The 17,431-nt window shown below is 43.8% G+C and overlaps 1 protein-coding gene across 1 annotated transcript in view; it reads right to left on the bottom strand.

Moving 5' to 3' along the window:
• Positions 1 to 17,431, bottom strand: part of MYO3B (myosin IIIB) — a 463,809-nt gene that overhangs the window by 156,976 nt on the left and 289,402 nt on the right. The window contains exon 25 of the mRNA XM_089690537.1: positions 4,275 to 4,386. Coding sequence (XP_089546663.1) covers positions 4,275 to 4,386 — 112 coding nt within the window. The remainder of the gene's footprint in view (positions 1 to 4,274; positions 4,387 to 17,431) is intronic.

The raw sequence follows: 17,431 nt of genomic DNA on the forward strand, positions 1-17,431 counted from the left end.
TACACTTGCAAACTGAATCCAAACTCCAGCTAACACTTTATGAACAGTTACAGTAAAATGTTTCCTTTTGGTATAAAGGTTTTCCATAAATAAATAAAAGCTGATAATTTTAAGCACCCTTGTCAGTAGTAAATGGTATTTTCCTGCTTGTAACTGCTACATCTACAGAAATACTTGTTCTGTTGGAAAACAACAGCCTTTCTGGCAGGATCACCAGGTGATAATGGAAAAAGCTTAAAGAAAATACAGTCACCTCATTTAAAAACTAATAAGCTGCAATATAATATAGCGGGAGCAGCTGGCTTTGTGCTCTCCTGTCCCCATTCACTCTCCCTGATGGGTGTGCTGCACGTGCTGGCTGTGTATATTTCATTCCCCGCTCGCTCCCCCTGGCAGTCTACTGTAAATACAGGACAGGTTGCAAGTATCTATGCAGGCTCTTTACTTATCCCCCACCACTGGAACCTGTGTGAGCACCAGGCTCTGCACTCAGAGTGGGTCTGTGTAGACTCCCCCCCCCTTCCCACTGCTGTATCTTTTGCTGTGAGAGGGGGCAGTGTAAAATCCCTACTTGCTCCTCTGCTCCCCCCCCTGCAAGTGTAAATTGGTTCCAATCAGGGGCAAGAGAGTATGAGCCAATGGAAACACCAGAGATTACTTGCTGTGCTGATGCAAAGAATCCTGGGAACTGTATTCTTAAAGGGGTACTGCAACATACTTGTCTATAGAGGCTAAAAGGCTGTGGACTTTAGTTCCCATAAATGCCTGTGCCCATAGGAGGAGAGTTTCCCTTTTTTCCTGGGCAAACTGATGAAGATTGGGGCCAGTCCAGAGAGCAGAGCGATGGGTACAGTCCTACTGTCAGGGTCTGAACTCTACATGCAAGGGACCAGAGCCAAGCAAAGGAACTGAGAGGACCTGCTGCTGCACCTGTCCACCTACCTAAGGGAGAGAAGAAAGGTCTGTTTCCTAATCTGCCAAGCTGCCCCAGAGACTGAGCCTGAGAAAGAGTCATTGAGTTTCCAGGACCACAGCTGAGAGACTGAACCCCCAGGACCTGACTTCTATAACCTACTGATCACCAAGCCATTGGGATCAGACTAGTCGTCTGTCAGGAGTGGTGAGCTAAATTACACATCTTAACTCTTGCTACACACACAGTTACAGCCATAGAGACTGATGTTACCCAGCCACTCATCTGCATTCACTGCTAACACTCTTAAAGGGCCAGTGCACCACCCACAGAAGGACCCCACCGAAACCTGGCCAATGTTCACTATCAGGCACCAGGTACTTTCAGCCACTTTCAGATGAACCCTCACACTAAAACTCATTTGCCCACCCACTGTTGCTGGTGTATGCATAAGGTACACATAAGGATCCGTTTATTCTTCTGAGCTAGTTGATACCATTCTAGAGCCTCTAGTTGCACCTGTTATAGTTCAGTTTGACTTCGCTATAGTCTTTCGAGTGACAGTGCATCGCTGACTATTCAGTTATTATAGTGCCATTAAGTCCGTGTACTTTTTTTCAGTAAAAAATAAACTATATCGCTCTATGGTCTGTTCAAGTTCAGTGGGTAAACCCCACATAAGCAGCCAGCACAATGTTGCTGGTTACAATATATAAACATAAATACATAGGAAGTGCAGTGCTGAAACAAATTCTTAAATAGATTTTTCCATATAATGAAAATGGTGGAGCCAGAGAGTGTGACTTCATCGCGCCCCAGAACGTGGCAGCCATTTTAATGGTTGGAAACAAGTCACTTTTGGACATGGTGACATGCTATTTTAATTATTTTACTATGTATGTTTAATACTATACTTGAGGCATTAAAAATGTTATATTTACTGCACTATGAGGATTCTGCTTTCCTTTCACCTTGGATTATCCTCTATGAGGATAGCATTTATTCAGGTGTATCTATAGGCTTCATATTGAAGTCCAGGATCCTTAAGGAATATATACAGGCCAGTGGTCGCTTCCAGGAAGCACACAGCGCATATTGACCATTCTTTTGGGAGTCAATACCATCTGGTAAGGGACAGTGTGATTGGTGTTGGTGAAGGAGTTCTTTCGGTGGTTTCCTGGGCACCTATCGGATATCTGTTGAGTCTTGGTTGATTAACTTTTTATCTTCTATATATAAAAAGCTCTGCATTGTAATTTTAGTTATATGGAAAAATCTATTTAAGAATTTGTCTTAGCGCTGCACTTCCTATGTATTTCTGTGTAATTTTTTGTTTAGTGATCCATGTCTTGTTTAATTGCATTTCCCATAATATATTTCAATGATTTGCCAGCAAGTTGCGTGTGGCCTAATTCCTGTGTATTATTATTGATTGGTACCTTACGAACTCTTAATTCACACATGTGCAGGGGCGGACTGACCATTCGGACACTCGGGTACTGTCCGAGGGCCTGGGGTCAGCAGGGGGCCCCATGAGATTCCTCTGGTACCTTTCATAGGCTTTTTTGGGAGTGGATTGAGTGTGGGCCAAGACACAGGGGCCCCATGATCCCCTATTGTCTGGGGGCCCCATGAGTTGTCTGTCCGCCCCTGCACATGTGTAAACTGCTTTAGTCTACAACCAAGTGTGTCAGTGGCAGGGGCGGACTGACAACTCATGGGGCCCCCGGGCAATAGGGGATCATGGGGCCCCTGTGTCCTTGCCTAAACTCAAAAAGCCTATGAAAAAGGTACCAGGGGCATTTCATGTGGCCCCCCTTCTGACCCCGGGCCCTCGGGCAGTGCCAGAGTTTCCAAATGGTCAGTCCGCCCCTAGTCAGTGGGCTTTGAGCTGTTAAGAGAGTTGTGGTAGAACAGAGGACCCACCATCGCCAGCGGCTCCTGCGGGGTTAAGAGCTACAATAATAAATGTTTGCTTTTTGGTTTAATACCATTTTAATATATCCTTACAGAAATCCAGTGTCCTTGTAACTTCTTGTGTACTATTAATCTTATCAGCCTTTCCAGCTATCCTGACTTGTTACAGGTCACTGACTTGGAAAATATTAAAGAGAACTTCAACGTGACAGCCAGGTGACCAGCATATTCAAGAAAGCAGGTGCTCGAATTTTGGCTGATTCCCCATGAATAGGCCAAAATTCGAGCTGTGGGTGGCCCTGCCAGCACCCCAAAACCATTTGTACTAGGCACCAGTCTAAAAATTCTCAGTCCAATCAGATGTAAGCACTGTTTAGGTATTCAGCAGCTACTGGAGCAGAAACTGATTAATAGAATAGAATGAATAGAATAGCCAGAAGCTAACATTCCACTGTGCTGCTTAGCATGGAAGGGGGATGTTCTGTCTGCGGAGCTTAAGGGGAGAAGTCTGAAGCACCTATGGCTAGCTTTGTGAAATTCAAGCACATGCAAAGTGAGCTGAAAAACAAAGGGTTTTTGTTTTTTTTTGCACAGATTGGATGACTGAAGTGAACACAGCTGTATCTTATTCACAAAACTAAAGGAGTGAATACACGATTAGAAAATCAACCGATCGGTCATCTGACGACCGAGAGGCGTTCGTTCAATGGTCGAAATCGTGGCCCACATTAACCAATCTGAAAAAATTGTTAGTCGGGCAATACGTAGTGTTGACGTCTTCCATACAAGTGGAAGTGATGCAGTGTGCGTGTGACTTTGTAGCTTCCGGCCAGTACGAGGGATTATACACAACAATTAACAGCAATGAGTATAATATCATTTATTACATTATCTATATACATAAATAGTGATGCATAAAATATAATATGCATCATTCTGGTTTCATTATCTCATTAGGCTAATGTTCGTTCATGTTTATGAAGATTCCTTGGACATAAACATCCAAGTCATCTTCTGTTTCATGCGTGATAGCGTTTGATAGATTTTTTCGTACGACTGTCATACAACTGTATAGAAAATCGGTTGTTCGTATGTGTAACGACAACATTTTTCACTGTTGTTCAACCGGATTTTTTTCGTTCACAATAATATAGTTATCGGTTAAAACATTCTGCTCATCAACGAAGAGAAAATCGTTCGATCAGTGGTTCTGCGACATTTTTCGTACGATTTTCTTATCATGTGTACAGGGCATAAGTGAACATTCACTTTCCAGAGTAAAATATCGCTACTTCTTTAGTAAAACAACCCCAATAAAAATTAGTTTAGTAAAGTTCTATGTAAATGAGGTTGCAGTCCAACCTCACCTTCCATTTGCACATTTCTAGCTCAATTAGACCTGGTACAACGGGGAAATATAATCAGGAATACTGTATAGTCTTACCTTAGTTTTTCCAAGAACCCAGTTTTCAAGATTAGCCTTGTCTAGAATAGCAGTACAACTCTCTTTTGTGGCAGGAGGATTTTGATGTGCTCTGAAGGCAAGATAATAGTACCTTGAAAATGGAAGAAAAGACTTATTAAAGCTGAACTCCGGTACACAGCTAAATACACAGCTGAAATGCATGTCATGTCCTTTAGCTTCCAAGGGTTTGCACTTTTGTATTTCTTTAACCTCTACCAGACAGTACAGCCAGGTGGCACCACTGCACCACTTTCTTTTTCTAAACATTTTCCGTGTGCTTATTTATGTAAAATGATAACCTCTTCTTGTATGCAGAACCTTTCCTTCCTGCATTTTCATTTTTTTTTTTTGCAAATCCCTTGTGGATCCTGCCATTTCCAAATTATCTCCCTATTGGTAGTGGCAACAAAATAGCAGATGATCCTCTGGCTGCTGCATTGCCACATATTTGTTTATAGACCATGTGACTGTAACAGCACCAATCCCCGCTGGGCAGCAGTGCAAAGGGGAATAAAACTTCCTGCATTGATGTCTGCAGAATGAGTCAAAGGCTCCCTACTTGTTCCAGAGGTAAATAAGGTATTATGGAAGTAGTTTATTACTCTATACTAGAAACAGTACGTTATTCCACTGTGACTACATGCAGGGGTGTCCCTAGGCAGGTGCGAGGGGTGCGCCGCACCGGGTGACACCTATCACACGGGGTGACACCAGACCCGCTCCACGAAAAGGTAAGTTTTAAAGCAAACCGACGATCCCCGCAGGATGGATTGGATCTGCGGATTGAGCATAATGGATCGGAGTCCGTTCCATTATCCTCCCCAATCCACAGATCCAATCCATCTTGCGGGGATCGTCCGTTTACTTTAAAACTTACCTTTTTGTGGAGAGATCAGTTAACCCTGTATAGGCTGCAAGCCAACGATCCCTGCAGAATGGATTGGATCTGCAGATTGGGGAGGATAATGGATCGGACTCCGATCCATTATGCTCAATCCGCAGATCTGATCCATCTTGGGGGATCATCAGCTTGCTTTAAAACTTACCTTTTCGTGGAGAGATCAGTTAAGCCTGTATAGGCTGCCAGCCAACGATCCCCGCAGAATGGATTGTATCTGCGGATTAGGGAGGATAATGGATCGGACTCCGATCCATTATGCTCAATCTGCAGATCCGATCCATCTTGGGGGATCATCGGCTTGCTTTAAAACTTACCTTTTCGTGGAGAGATCAGTTAACCCTGTATAGGCTGCAACCCAACGATCCCCACAGGATGGATCGGATCTGCGGATTGGGGAGGATAATGGATCGGACTCCGATCCATTATGCTCAGTATGCAGATCCGATCCATCCTGCTGGGATCTTCGGAGGGGGTGTCACCAAGTGTTACCGCACCGGGTGACACCAACCCTAAGGACGCCCCTGACCACATATTATTGCCGTGGGTTTAATGACAATTTAAAGCGTAAATTCACTCTCTCAATCAACATTGACTATTTTTAATCCTTATGCTGTTAGCATTACTAAATAGATAGTATAGAAAGTACAGGCGTACCTTGGTTTATGATCACCTCGGTTAATGTAATTTTTGGTTTACGAATGAAAATCCATTGAAAATAATGCCTCGGTTTACAAATTTTTTTTTGCAATACAAAGCAAGTTTCCCTAGGATGCATTGCGCCTGGAATGTTTATAGCGCTGCCCCCATGCATGCTGGAGTCTGTGGGTAGCACGTGGCGATGAGTGTGGAGGTGTTGGAGCAGTTTTTGCATTGAGTTATTGCTTGATTAATCATGTCCCTGTACAGTATTTATGCCTTTAAAGTGCACATTATAAAGAGTTTTGAACAGATAAAATACTTTTTTTTTTTACTTTTTTCTGTCCTCCGGAACAGATTAATTGGTTTTCAATGCATTCCTATTGGGAATCGCGTTTCGATTTACACATTTTTCACAATACGAAACGCCCCGGAGAACGCATTAAATTTGTAAACCGAGGTACCGCTGTATATCATATTTCCTTGCTTTCAACTTTTTTTTTTTTTTTTACTTTTCTTCAGTTACTTACTGGTTTCCATGGCTAGGCAAATTATGCCATACATCGCAGGAGTCTTCAGGAGGGGAGGGAGCGTTCTCAGCTATGTCAATGCCTTAGCTAAGGGCAGATGGATTCGAGGAAGTAAATGCTACATGAATCAACTGCCCTTATTCAAGATGGCCACTGCCAGAAATACCAGGGGGTGTTTTTCAAAATTAATTCTCAACAAAATAAAGCATTGAGACATGGATGGATGTGGGAGTTTGCTTTGAATATTAACAATGAATTAAATAGCATTTTTGGTGGTGCTCAGATGCAGCACAGTTCCACTTGAAGAAATACAGAAATGTAACCTTCTTATCCGCAGCTAGCTGATATGATAATGAAGGAGCAGCAACATACTGAAATGTAATCAGCTCTACTCACTCTGCTCTCTTTCCTGTCAACACATGTTGTGCTGCTGTGCATGTGATGTACATTTAAAGTGTTACTAAACCCATGACCCTGCATTCACTATATCTGGTCTTCCACAGTACAAACAACTGGGAAATGCAATTATTTTAGTAAATATATACTGCTAAATACCTTTTCTCATCAGCAGTATATAGCAGTCTTGTGACTTCTATCAGTGTCCAGCAGAGCACTGGTTAAAGCTTGTAGGAGGAGTTTTCATTCTCCCCTGATTGTCCTATGAGGCTACAGGACCCCTGAATGGACAGTACTGATTGGCACTGTGGCACCCTCCCAAGATAAAAAAAAATTCTAGCAATACACACCATCCTAGGCATGTGCAGCTTGCTCTCATCAGCAGATGTATGTGGGACAGTAGAAAAAGGGGAGGAGCAGTGAAGACAGGATCAAACAGCCTTTTTACACAATGCAGCGGATTAGCCCCTTAGGTTCTACTGTGAGTATAACAAGCATGCTTTACTGCATATACAGACTGATTTTACTGTTGTGGGTTTAGTAACACTTTATTTAGTATACAATTGCATTGACTGATGTTTTTTATATATACCAAAAGATATTAGGGGCAATGGACACAGTGGATTGATTTAATAAAGGCAAACGGGCCGCTAACACTGCAAAAAATACTTTGAAAAAAATAATCATTTGTAAGGAAAATAAAAATAATCAGTATTTTTGCTTGCATGCAATGGATGATTAAAGTCAGCAGAGCTTCACCTCATTCACCAAGTTGAGGAAAATTACCTTGCAAAGGGACCAGCTTATTGGCCTTTAGTAAATCAACCTCAGTGTCCTTTTTGTCAGTTCTCTGTTTTAAAAGTGAACGTAAGCAGAGGCAAAAGCCATTTTGTATGCTTAACCATCCTCCCGAAGTACACAACATATCATTTCACTAGTGACTTGATTCATGGGTGCTGATCCATTATATAGATTGCCTGTCACTCATGTAATTGCCACTGCCATCTTGATGTGCTAATCACTAATCTATAGTTTCCTGCAATAAATTCACACATAACTTCCCCATGGATTTGATATAACTCAGAGGTGTCGCATTTTAGTTATTTAGAAAAGTACTCCACTAAGTATTGCTTGATTGTAAACGAACTGTAAGAAAATAATCACTAAAGTCAATGTGATTTCAGAAAACAACAACCCTCTATATTAGTTCTTCAAGGCACCAAGTTCTCCATCATACACATTTGGGTTAAGAAAAAGGAAAGGACATGTGACCACTCCAGCATGTCACAGCTAAACGGGTCTGAATCAGGCCAACAACAAAAATGCTGTGGTGCCATCACATCTGATCTATATCAGATGAAGCACTGAGGGGGTTCAGAGCAGCCCTGCAAACTCAAGCCACACCCTAGTTGTTCAGACTGGACCATTCTTAACCACTTGACCCCCAGGCCAATTCTGACATTTCTCTCATACATGTAAAATCCTGAATTTTTTGCTAGATACTTAGAACCCCCAAATAATATACACTGCTCAAAAAAATTAAAGGAACACTTTGAAAACACATCAGATCTCAATGAGGAAAGATATCATGCTGGTTATCTATACTGATATGGACGGGGTAATGTGTTAGGAATGTAAGGATGCCCCATCATTTGATGGAAATTAAAATGGTCAACTGAATTCAAAGACACCCCGAAAATCAAAGTGAAAAAATGATGCAGCAGGCTAGTCCATTTTGCTAAAATTTCATTGCAGCAACTCAAAATGGTACTCAGTAGCTTGTATGGCCCCCACGTGCTTGTATGCATGCCTGACAACATCAGGGCATGCTCCTAATGAGATGACGGATGGTGTTCTGGGGTATTTCTGCCTAGATCTGCACCAGGGCATCACTGAGCTCCTGGACAGTCTGAGGTGCAACCTAGCAGCGTCGGATGGACTGAAACATGATATCCCAGAGGTGATATCCCAGAAGTGTTCTATTGGATTTAGGTCAGGTGAGCGTGGGGGCCATTCAATGGTATAAATTCCTTCATCCTCCATGAACTGCCTGCATACCCTTGGGCATTTTCGTGCACCAGGAGGAACCCAGGACTCACTGCACCAGCGTAGGGTCTGACAATGGGTCCAAGGATTTCATTCCGATACCTAATGGCAGTCAGGGTTCCATTGTCTAGCCTATAGAGTTCTGTGTGTCCCTCCATGGATATGCCTCCCCAGACCATCACTGACCCACCACCAAAACGGTCATGTTGAATGATGTTACAGGCAGCATAATGTTCTCCACGTCTTCTCCAGACCCTTTCATGTCTGTCACATGTGCTCAGGGTGAACCTGCTCTCACCTGTGAAAAGCACAGGGCCCCAGAGGCAGACCTGCCATTTCTGGTGTTTTATGGCAAATGCCAATTGAGCTCTATGGGTCCGGGCAGTGAGCACAGGGCCCACTAGAGGATGTCGGGCCCTCAGGCCACCCTCATGAAGTCTGTTTCTGATTGTTTGGTCAGAAACATTCACACCAGTGGGCTGCTGGAGGTAATTTTGTAGGGATCTAGCAGTGCTCATCCTGTTCCTCCTTGCACAAAGGAGCAGATACCGGTCCTGCTGATGAGTTAAGGACCTTTTATGGCCCTGTCCAGCTCTCCTAGAGTAATTGCCTGTCTCCTGTAATCTCCTCCATGCTCTTGAGACTGTGCTGGGAGACACAGCAAACCTTCTGGCAATGGCAGGAATTGATGTGCCATCCTGGAGGAGTTGAATTGCATGTGCAACCTCTGTAAGGTCCAGGTATTGCCTCATGCTACCTTATAGTGACACTGACTCTAGCCAAATGCAAAACTAGTGAAAAACAGAAAAGACAAGTAGGGAACAAAATGTCAGTGGCTTCCATCTGTAAAACCATTCCTGTTTTGAAGGTTGTCTCATTGTTGCCCATCTAGTGCACCTGTTGTTAATTTCATTAATCCCAAAGCATCTGAAACTGATTAACAACCCCCTCTGCTACCTAACTGACCAGATCAATATCCCAGGAGTTGATGCTATACTCTGATTAAAAAGTGTTCCTTTAGTTTTTTTGAGCAGTGTATTAAAAAAGAAAAAACCCGGTGAGGTGATCAAAAGAAAGCTCTATTTGTGTGAAAAAAAAGATTATTATTATTATTATTATACAGTATTTATATAGCGCCAAAAGGTTTGCTCAGTGCTGTACAATACAGTGGGTGACAGTACATGAGACAATACAGTAACAAGACAATATACGAGAGGTTCGAGGGCCCTGATATTTCGAGCTTACAATCTAGGAGGGAGGGGATAGTGGTACAGGAGGAAGTGGCTGTGGGGGGTGGAGTGGTAGGAGGAGTGGAGGAGATCGGCTGTTAGGTGAGGTGGGGTAGGCTTCCCTAAAGAGATGGGTTTTCAGCGTGTGCCTAAAGGTGAGGAGGGTAGGTGACAGTCTGATGGATTAGGGTAGTGAGTTCCAGAGGATGGGGGAAGTCCTGGAGAAGTCCTGCAGTCGGGCATGGGAGGAGGAGACCAGGGAGCTAGAAAGTAGGAGGTCTTGTGAGGAGCGAAGGGTACGGGTTGGGTGGTATTTGGGTATCAGGTCAGTGAGGTAGTTTGGGGCAGTGTTATGAATGGCTTTGTACGTCAATGTTAGTAGTTTGAATTTAATGCGTTGGGCAATCGGAAGCCAATGGAGGGAATGACAGAGGGGGGTGGCAGATGCAGAGCGGTTGATAAGGTAGATGAGTCTGGCTGCTGAGTTCAGGATAGACTGAAGTGGGGATAGTCTGTGATGAGGTAGGCCGGTGAGGAGGGAGTTGCAGTAGTCCAGGCTTGAGATAATAAGGGAGTGAATGAGTTGTTTAGTAGTGTCTGGGGTTAGGAACGGACGTATTTTGGAGATGTTGCGGAGGTGGAGCCTGCATGAGTTTGCCAGCGATTGGACATGGGGTTGGAAGGACAGGTTTGAGTCTAGAGTGACACCTAGGACTTTGGCTTGTGGGGTGGGACTGATGGTGGCATTGTTGGTCGTAACGGGAGAGGGTGGGGGGGCGCGGGCTGGGATGAAAATTAGGAGCTCGGTTTTGGAAAGGTTTAATTTGAGGAAGTGGAGTGACATCCAGTCTGATATGTCGTTCTGTAGGCAAGTGATTTGGGCGGAGACTGAAGGGGTGAGGCGAGGGGTAGAGAGGTAGATTTGCGTGTCACGGCGTAGAGGTGGTAGTTGAAGCCGTGGGAGTGTATCAGTTGGCCAAGGGAGGAGGTGTAGATGGAGAAGAGAGAAAAGAAGGGGCCCAAGGACAGAGCCTTGGGGGAGAGAGGGGGAGGTGGCAGTGTTATAGGTAACGCTGAAGGAGCGTTGGGATAGATAGGAGGAGAGCCAGGAGGAGAGCCAGGAGAGAGCGGAGTCTCTGATGCCAAGGGAGTATAGTTTATTAAGGAGGAGGGGGTGGTCAACTGTGTTGAAGGCAGCGGAGAGGTTGAGGAGTAGGAGGACTGAGTAGTGGCCATTAGCTTTGGCAATTAGCAGGTCATTAGTGATTTTGAGTAGGGCGGTTTTGGTGGAGTGAAGGGGACAGAAGCCAGCTTAGGCAATTGTAGACTAAGCGCTTGAAGAGTTTGGATGTAAATGGCAGCAGGGAGATGGGTCTAAGGTTGCTCAGGTCAGTGGGGTCCAGGGCGGGCTTTTTCAGTATGGGAAGTTTTAGTGTGCAGGGTGTTGGGTGTGGTGGGGGTCAGGGCGGTTGCGAGGTCAGAGGAGGGGAGAGTTGAGGGGGTTATCGTGGGAGGGAGGCTAGGTGGGGAAGTAGAACATTGGCGATGTCCTTACGGATTGCGTCGATCTTGTTTTGGAAGTGGTTGGCAATCTCGTGGGCGGTGAGTGAGGCACTGGGTGGAGGTGGGGGGGGGGGGGAGTAGGGAGTTGAAAGTGGAGAAGAGCCGGCGAGGACAGGTGGGGAGGGTATTGATGAGGGTTACGAAGTAGGCTTGTTTGGCGGCATGGAGGGAGCAGGTGTAGGTGAGGAAGGCGGATTTGTAAAGGGTGAACGCTTGAGGGGATCTGGTTTTGCGCCATAATCGCTCCAGCGCGCGACTGCGTCGTTTAAGATTTTTGGTGTGGTCGTTCTGCCAGGGTTGAAGCGGTCGGGGTCTAATGCTGCGTGTGGTTAGGGGTGCTAAGGAGTCTAAGGGAGCTGACAGCGAGTTGTTATAAGCAGTAGTGGCCAGGTCAGGGCAGGACATTGGAAGGATACTGTCATACAGACAGTCAGCTGCAGAGTAGAGAGGGGCCGGGTTCAGGTTGCGGAGGTTACGGCTGGTGATGGTTTGACGTTTGGGGGGGGAGGTGTTTGAGGACGGGGAGACATAGAACGTAATGAGGTTGTGGTCAGGGGTGTTTGTGAGGTTGTGGGGGGTGCAGAGATGAGAGAAAACGAGGTCCAGGGTGTTCCCGTCGGTGTGGGTGGAGGACTGTGTGATACAAATTTCATTTGGGTACAGCATTGCATAACTGTGCAATTGTCAGTTTAAGTAGCACAGTGCGGCATAGCAAAAAATGGCCTGGCCAAGAATGGGGTACAATCTTCCAGAAGTCCAGTGGTTAAGCAGAGGCACTAGAGAATAAAATGGTGGGTGCTGCAATATTCAATGTCATACAATATTTGCGCAGAGGTTTTCCAATGCAAAATTTTAGGAAAAAATACATTTGAATGAATTTTTACGGAACACAAACCCAATATAATATCCAGTTGTTTTGTGCAATATAAAGCAGGGGTATTGAATTAAAATTCAAGGAGGTCCGGTCACTAAAATTTTCTTCTGGCTGAGGTCCGAATAGGGTTTGCCCATCAATGTGCCCCCTTACATTAAGTGTCGCCATCAGAATGCAACTTTACATCATGTATTCCCATCACATCAGGTGTGCCCATCAGAGTGCTCCTTTACATCAGTTGTTCCCATTGTTCCCATCAGAGTGCCCCTTTATATCAAGTATCCCCATCACATTGCCACCTTACATTGGGTATTCCCATCAGAGTGCCCCCTTACACTCAAAGTACCCCTTTCTATCATATTTCCCCATCAGAGTGCCCCTCAGAGTGCCCCTTTCCATCACATGTGCCCATCAGAGTGCCCCTTTCCACAGTATGTGCCCATTTGTGCCCCCTTAACATAATGGTCCACCATTTAGTGACCGCTGACATTAAGGATGATGTCATGCCGAGTAAATAAATACCAAACATGTCACGCTTTAAAATTGCTCTCACTCAGACATTCATGGCTATACTTCACATGTGTGTTTGGTGCGATCACCATTTACTTAGGCATGCAGCACCTATGTGTGGATGAACATGGCAGGGGGGTGGGGGAAGGTTTGATCCAGGAGCGCTTAATTTTTTAAAATATTTTTTTTATTTCATTTTTTTTATCGACTTTATTGTTGTCACAAGGGATGAACAACATCCTTTGCAATAGCATTGACCATGACCGGTCCTCTTTATGGAGAGATCGGGGTCTATTAGACCCCAGATCTTTCCTCTGGTCTCCAAAGCATCTGATCAAATGAAGATTGATTAGATGCTGTACAAGCTGGTAACGGCTTGTGCACAAACAAACCAAAGCTGGAAGTAACAAAATCCTTGTTATTTCTGGCATCGCAGTAGAGGGGTGGGAACTTCTGTTCTTTCCTCTCTTCTCAGGGAATGTGACCAAACTGGTCGCACTGTTACCAGCTCGATTGGACGGGAGAGCCTGGTAAAGTCAGCTGTTGGGGGGGAGGGGACCCCTTCTGCTGCCTGTAAAAGTGATCCAGAGACTGTATAGCCACTTGGATCACTTTAACAAAAAAGAGAATCACTGGCAGATAAAAAAAATATATACCAGGATCATGACTGTAGCTGCAGTCATGATCCTGGTATAACCATTTCAACCCAAGGATGGGAAGTGGTTAAATCCCAACTTTGAGAAAATGAAATTTTATCCCTTGCAGCGGGGCTGCAACGGATAATTTTTTGATTTCCCAGAGTTGCAAAATGGTATAAGTTGTCACTACCTATAATGTGACCTAAAGAAACCAGTTACCTTTCAATGCAGTGACTACTCTTTGCACTGCCCTATTAAACAAGCCAGTTTCTCTATAACTGTTGTCCTAATTTCTATATTTTTTATCATTGTATTTAAAATCCTGTTTATTCATTCTGAGACAAATCTCCTGATCAGTCATTCTTCACTTCTGTTTTTGTATCGGAGTTCTTAAGACACAGGATGAGACCTTGCTGAATTTGCACACATTATTTGCTGTGCCCAAAGCCATAATTGCAGCTTTGAAAATGTTTCTTTAAATGAAATATTGGGAATAGATAAATACATTAGCCAGTGATCCATGAAATTCTTCAAATATTCAGAAGAGCAGATCAAATGCTAAACAGATTGGCACTTCTTTGTTCATATTCAAAAACCCATTAGGCAAGAAAGAACAAGAGTCGCTGCCTTATGGAAAATCTCAGGATGTGAAAGATCCTTAAGCCTGCAACTTAATTGCTACTTTGATCCTTTTTAGTCCGGTATAAACAAAATAGATGAGCTAGCAGGTTTCCTTTCCTGCCAGTATCTTTAAACAATGCTTATATGACAGTTGTGTTTCACAAACTACTAATATGACATCTGAGGTTAAAATGGTGAGGAATACAGAAAAGCAATGTTTATAAGACAGGGATAAAGTTAACCATGGGTCTTATTTCAAGACTTGGATAAAATTAAGTATTGGTGTTAGGCTGTATTATCATTACACAGGCTGTTTTTTCAGTGTCAGGTAGTTATTTGATGTCTGGAACTCAGCTGGTCCTGCCAGTGATGTAATCGGAAACATGGATATCGTCAGATGTGGTGAACAAGCTTCAACTAACCAAAAATGTGCAACCTGTACTGGTCATTGCAGAAAGATAACTTCTACTGTTCCAGTGTTCTAATATGTCTGTGAAGGTTCTTATTTATCAAGCTATAGCATTATAAGTTATGTTATAACTGGTGGTAGCTAATCACATTTAGGCTTGTTCGTGCTAGTCAACTCCAAAGTTGCACGATTTTTCAGTGCAACTTTGAAGTCCGACATTGATACGACTTTTAAGTGACTTTAATATGACCTTTACACTCTCTGGTAAACCAGATCAAAGTAGTACAGGAACCCTTTCTGAAGTTGCAGCAACTTCAGTAGTGTCAATTGGATCAGCTCTCCTAGAGATACATGGCACTTCACATGTCCTGCGACTTTGTCACAGGAGTGTGAACTGAGCCTCAAGGTCAAGTATCCCTAGACATTAAACACAGGGGAGAAGCAGAACATCCAGAGTAATTTAGTCATCCATACATGGTCCAGGTGTAAAAAAAAGAATTAGGAGGATTTTATCAAACATCCAGCAATATACTGAGACAGAAACTTGTACATCCAAAAAGACCCAACCAAACACCAAGTAACTTAATATTTTTCAGTCCAGTGTAGTTGTAGTGACGAATGCTAAGGCATATACACTTGGGAAACAAAACAACCTCCCAACAACTGAATGAACCCAACATAGAAAGAAAAAAATAGAAATTCTCTCAAGGACAGTGAGGTAAATATTTTGGACAGGGGGAGAAAACTGGTTTACAACTGGTTAAAAGGGCCATCTATGTCAAACAAGAACAAACATCCCTAAATGGAGGTGGAGGCCTCTGACATCATCCTTCACCCACATATATGATATTTTACTGTCTGTGTCCTGATGATCTGACAGCAATTCACACCTTCAGTTATCTAGCTTGAATGATAAACACATGTCCCATATTTAACACTGTGGGAATGGATTATGGAATTAGAACTGGAAGAAGTCTATCCTGTTTTTGGACAATCAGCATCTACCTTGTCACATTCGATGGGGATTGGATTAAAGTGACTGAGTTACCCTAGTATAGGGTATGTTCCTGACAGTGTTGCCAACTGTCAGTATATTTACTGGCAGCCAGTTACAAATTGCCATTTTTCTCATGCCAGTAATGCCAGTAACAGGAAAAGGTTTCTAGTTAAATATGGCTATGACGCTCAGCTGGCAGTTCCAGTCTGTAGCTGGCCGAGACCATCTGAGTACCTGCCACAGTGGATTCGGGATCAGTGGGCTCTGGCGGAGGCAGTGCCTGAGCGTGACATGTGATGTCATGGTGCAAAGGAGCCCAGTGGAGCGGCCAGAGCCTTGTGTGCAGATCTGGAATGGGAGCAAGGCAAGCTGGGAGCAGGGCTGTAAGTGCTGTTTGGACTAGAGTGGACTGAAGGGACCACCTGGCATGAAGAGAGACTGTGACTCAGGAGCGGATGTGTCATGTTGGTGAGGTATCATCATCATTTGTGCTGTTGCACACTGCTGTCAGTGTCATTGTGAGAGTCAATTTCATAAGTGTGTGCCTGCCAATTTTAATTTCTTGCTCTCCTGAGTCCTGTCCCTAAGCTACTGTAAATATATACTGACTACAGTCCTAAATAGTTTACCATACTATATCCAAATCAGTGAACTTAAATCAGTATATCAACAGTATATAGTATATCCACTGATATCACTACAATACATACACTGTATTGCCAAGAGTATTGGGACACCCCTCCAAATCATTGGATTCAGGTGTTCCAATTACCTCCATGACCACAGGTATATAAAATCAAGCACCTAGGCATGCAGACTGCTTCTATAATCATTTGTGAAAGAATGGGTCGCTCTCAGGAGCTTGTGAATTCAAGCGTGGTACCGTGATAGGTTGCAACCTGCGCAATAAGTCCATTCGTGAAATTTCCTTGCTACTAAATATTCCACAGTCAACTGTTAGTGGTATTATAACAAAGTGGAAGCAACTGGGAACAACATCAACTCAGCCACGAAGCGGTAGGCCATGTAAAATGACAGAGCGGGGTCAGCACATGCTGAAGCGCACAGTGCACAGAAATCGGCAACTGTCTGTAGAGTCAATAGCTAAAGACCTCCAAACTTCATGTGGCCATCAGATTAGCGCAACAACAGTGCGCAGAGAGCTTCATGGAATGGGTTTCCATGGCTGACCAGCTGCATCCAAGCCTTACATCACTAAGTGCAATGCAAAGCGTGGGATGCAGTGGTGTAAAGCACACCACACCTAGACTCTACAGCAGTGGAGACGTGTTCATGACAAATCACGCTTCTCTGTCTGGCAATCTGATGGACGTGTCTGGGTTTGGTGGTTGCCAGGAGAATGATACTTGCCTGACTGCATTGTGCCAAGTGAAAAGTTTGGTGGAGGGGGGGATTATGGTGTGGGTTTTTTTTCAGGGATTGGGCTTGGCCCCTTAGTTGCAATCAGTCCTGACTTCAACCTGATAGAACACCTTTAAGATGAATTAGAGCAGAGACTGTGGACCAGGCCTTCTCGTCCGACATCAGTGCCTGACCTCACAGATGCGCTTCTGGAAGAATGGTCAAACATTCCCATAGACACTATATTATAACCTTTTTGAAATTACATAAACATATTCATATTCAAATATCATAATAATAAAAACTCAAATGAAAATCAAAAACGTCCAATAAAAAGTGTCCCAATAAAAAAAAAATTGTCCCAATAAAAAAATTGTCCCAATAAAAACAAAAATAGTGTCCAAAAAAATGTCCCAATGTTCAA

The sequence above is a fragment of the Staurois parvus genome, unplaced genomic scaffold (assembly GCF_062004578.1).
Source record: "Staurois parvus isolate SC_StPar_1 unplaced genomic scaffold, SC_StPar_1.0 ptg000530l, whole genome shotgun sequence".
In the NCBI taxonomy this organism is placed as follows: domain Eukaryota; kingdom Metazoa; phylum Chordata; class Amphibia; order Anura; family Ranidae; genus Staurois; species Staurois parvus.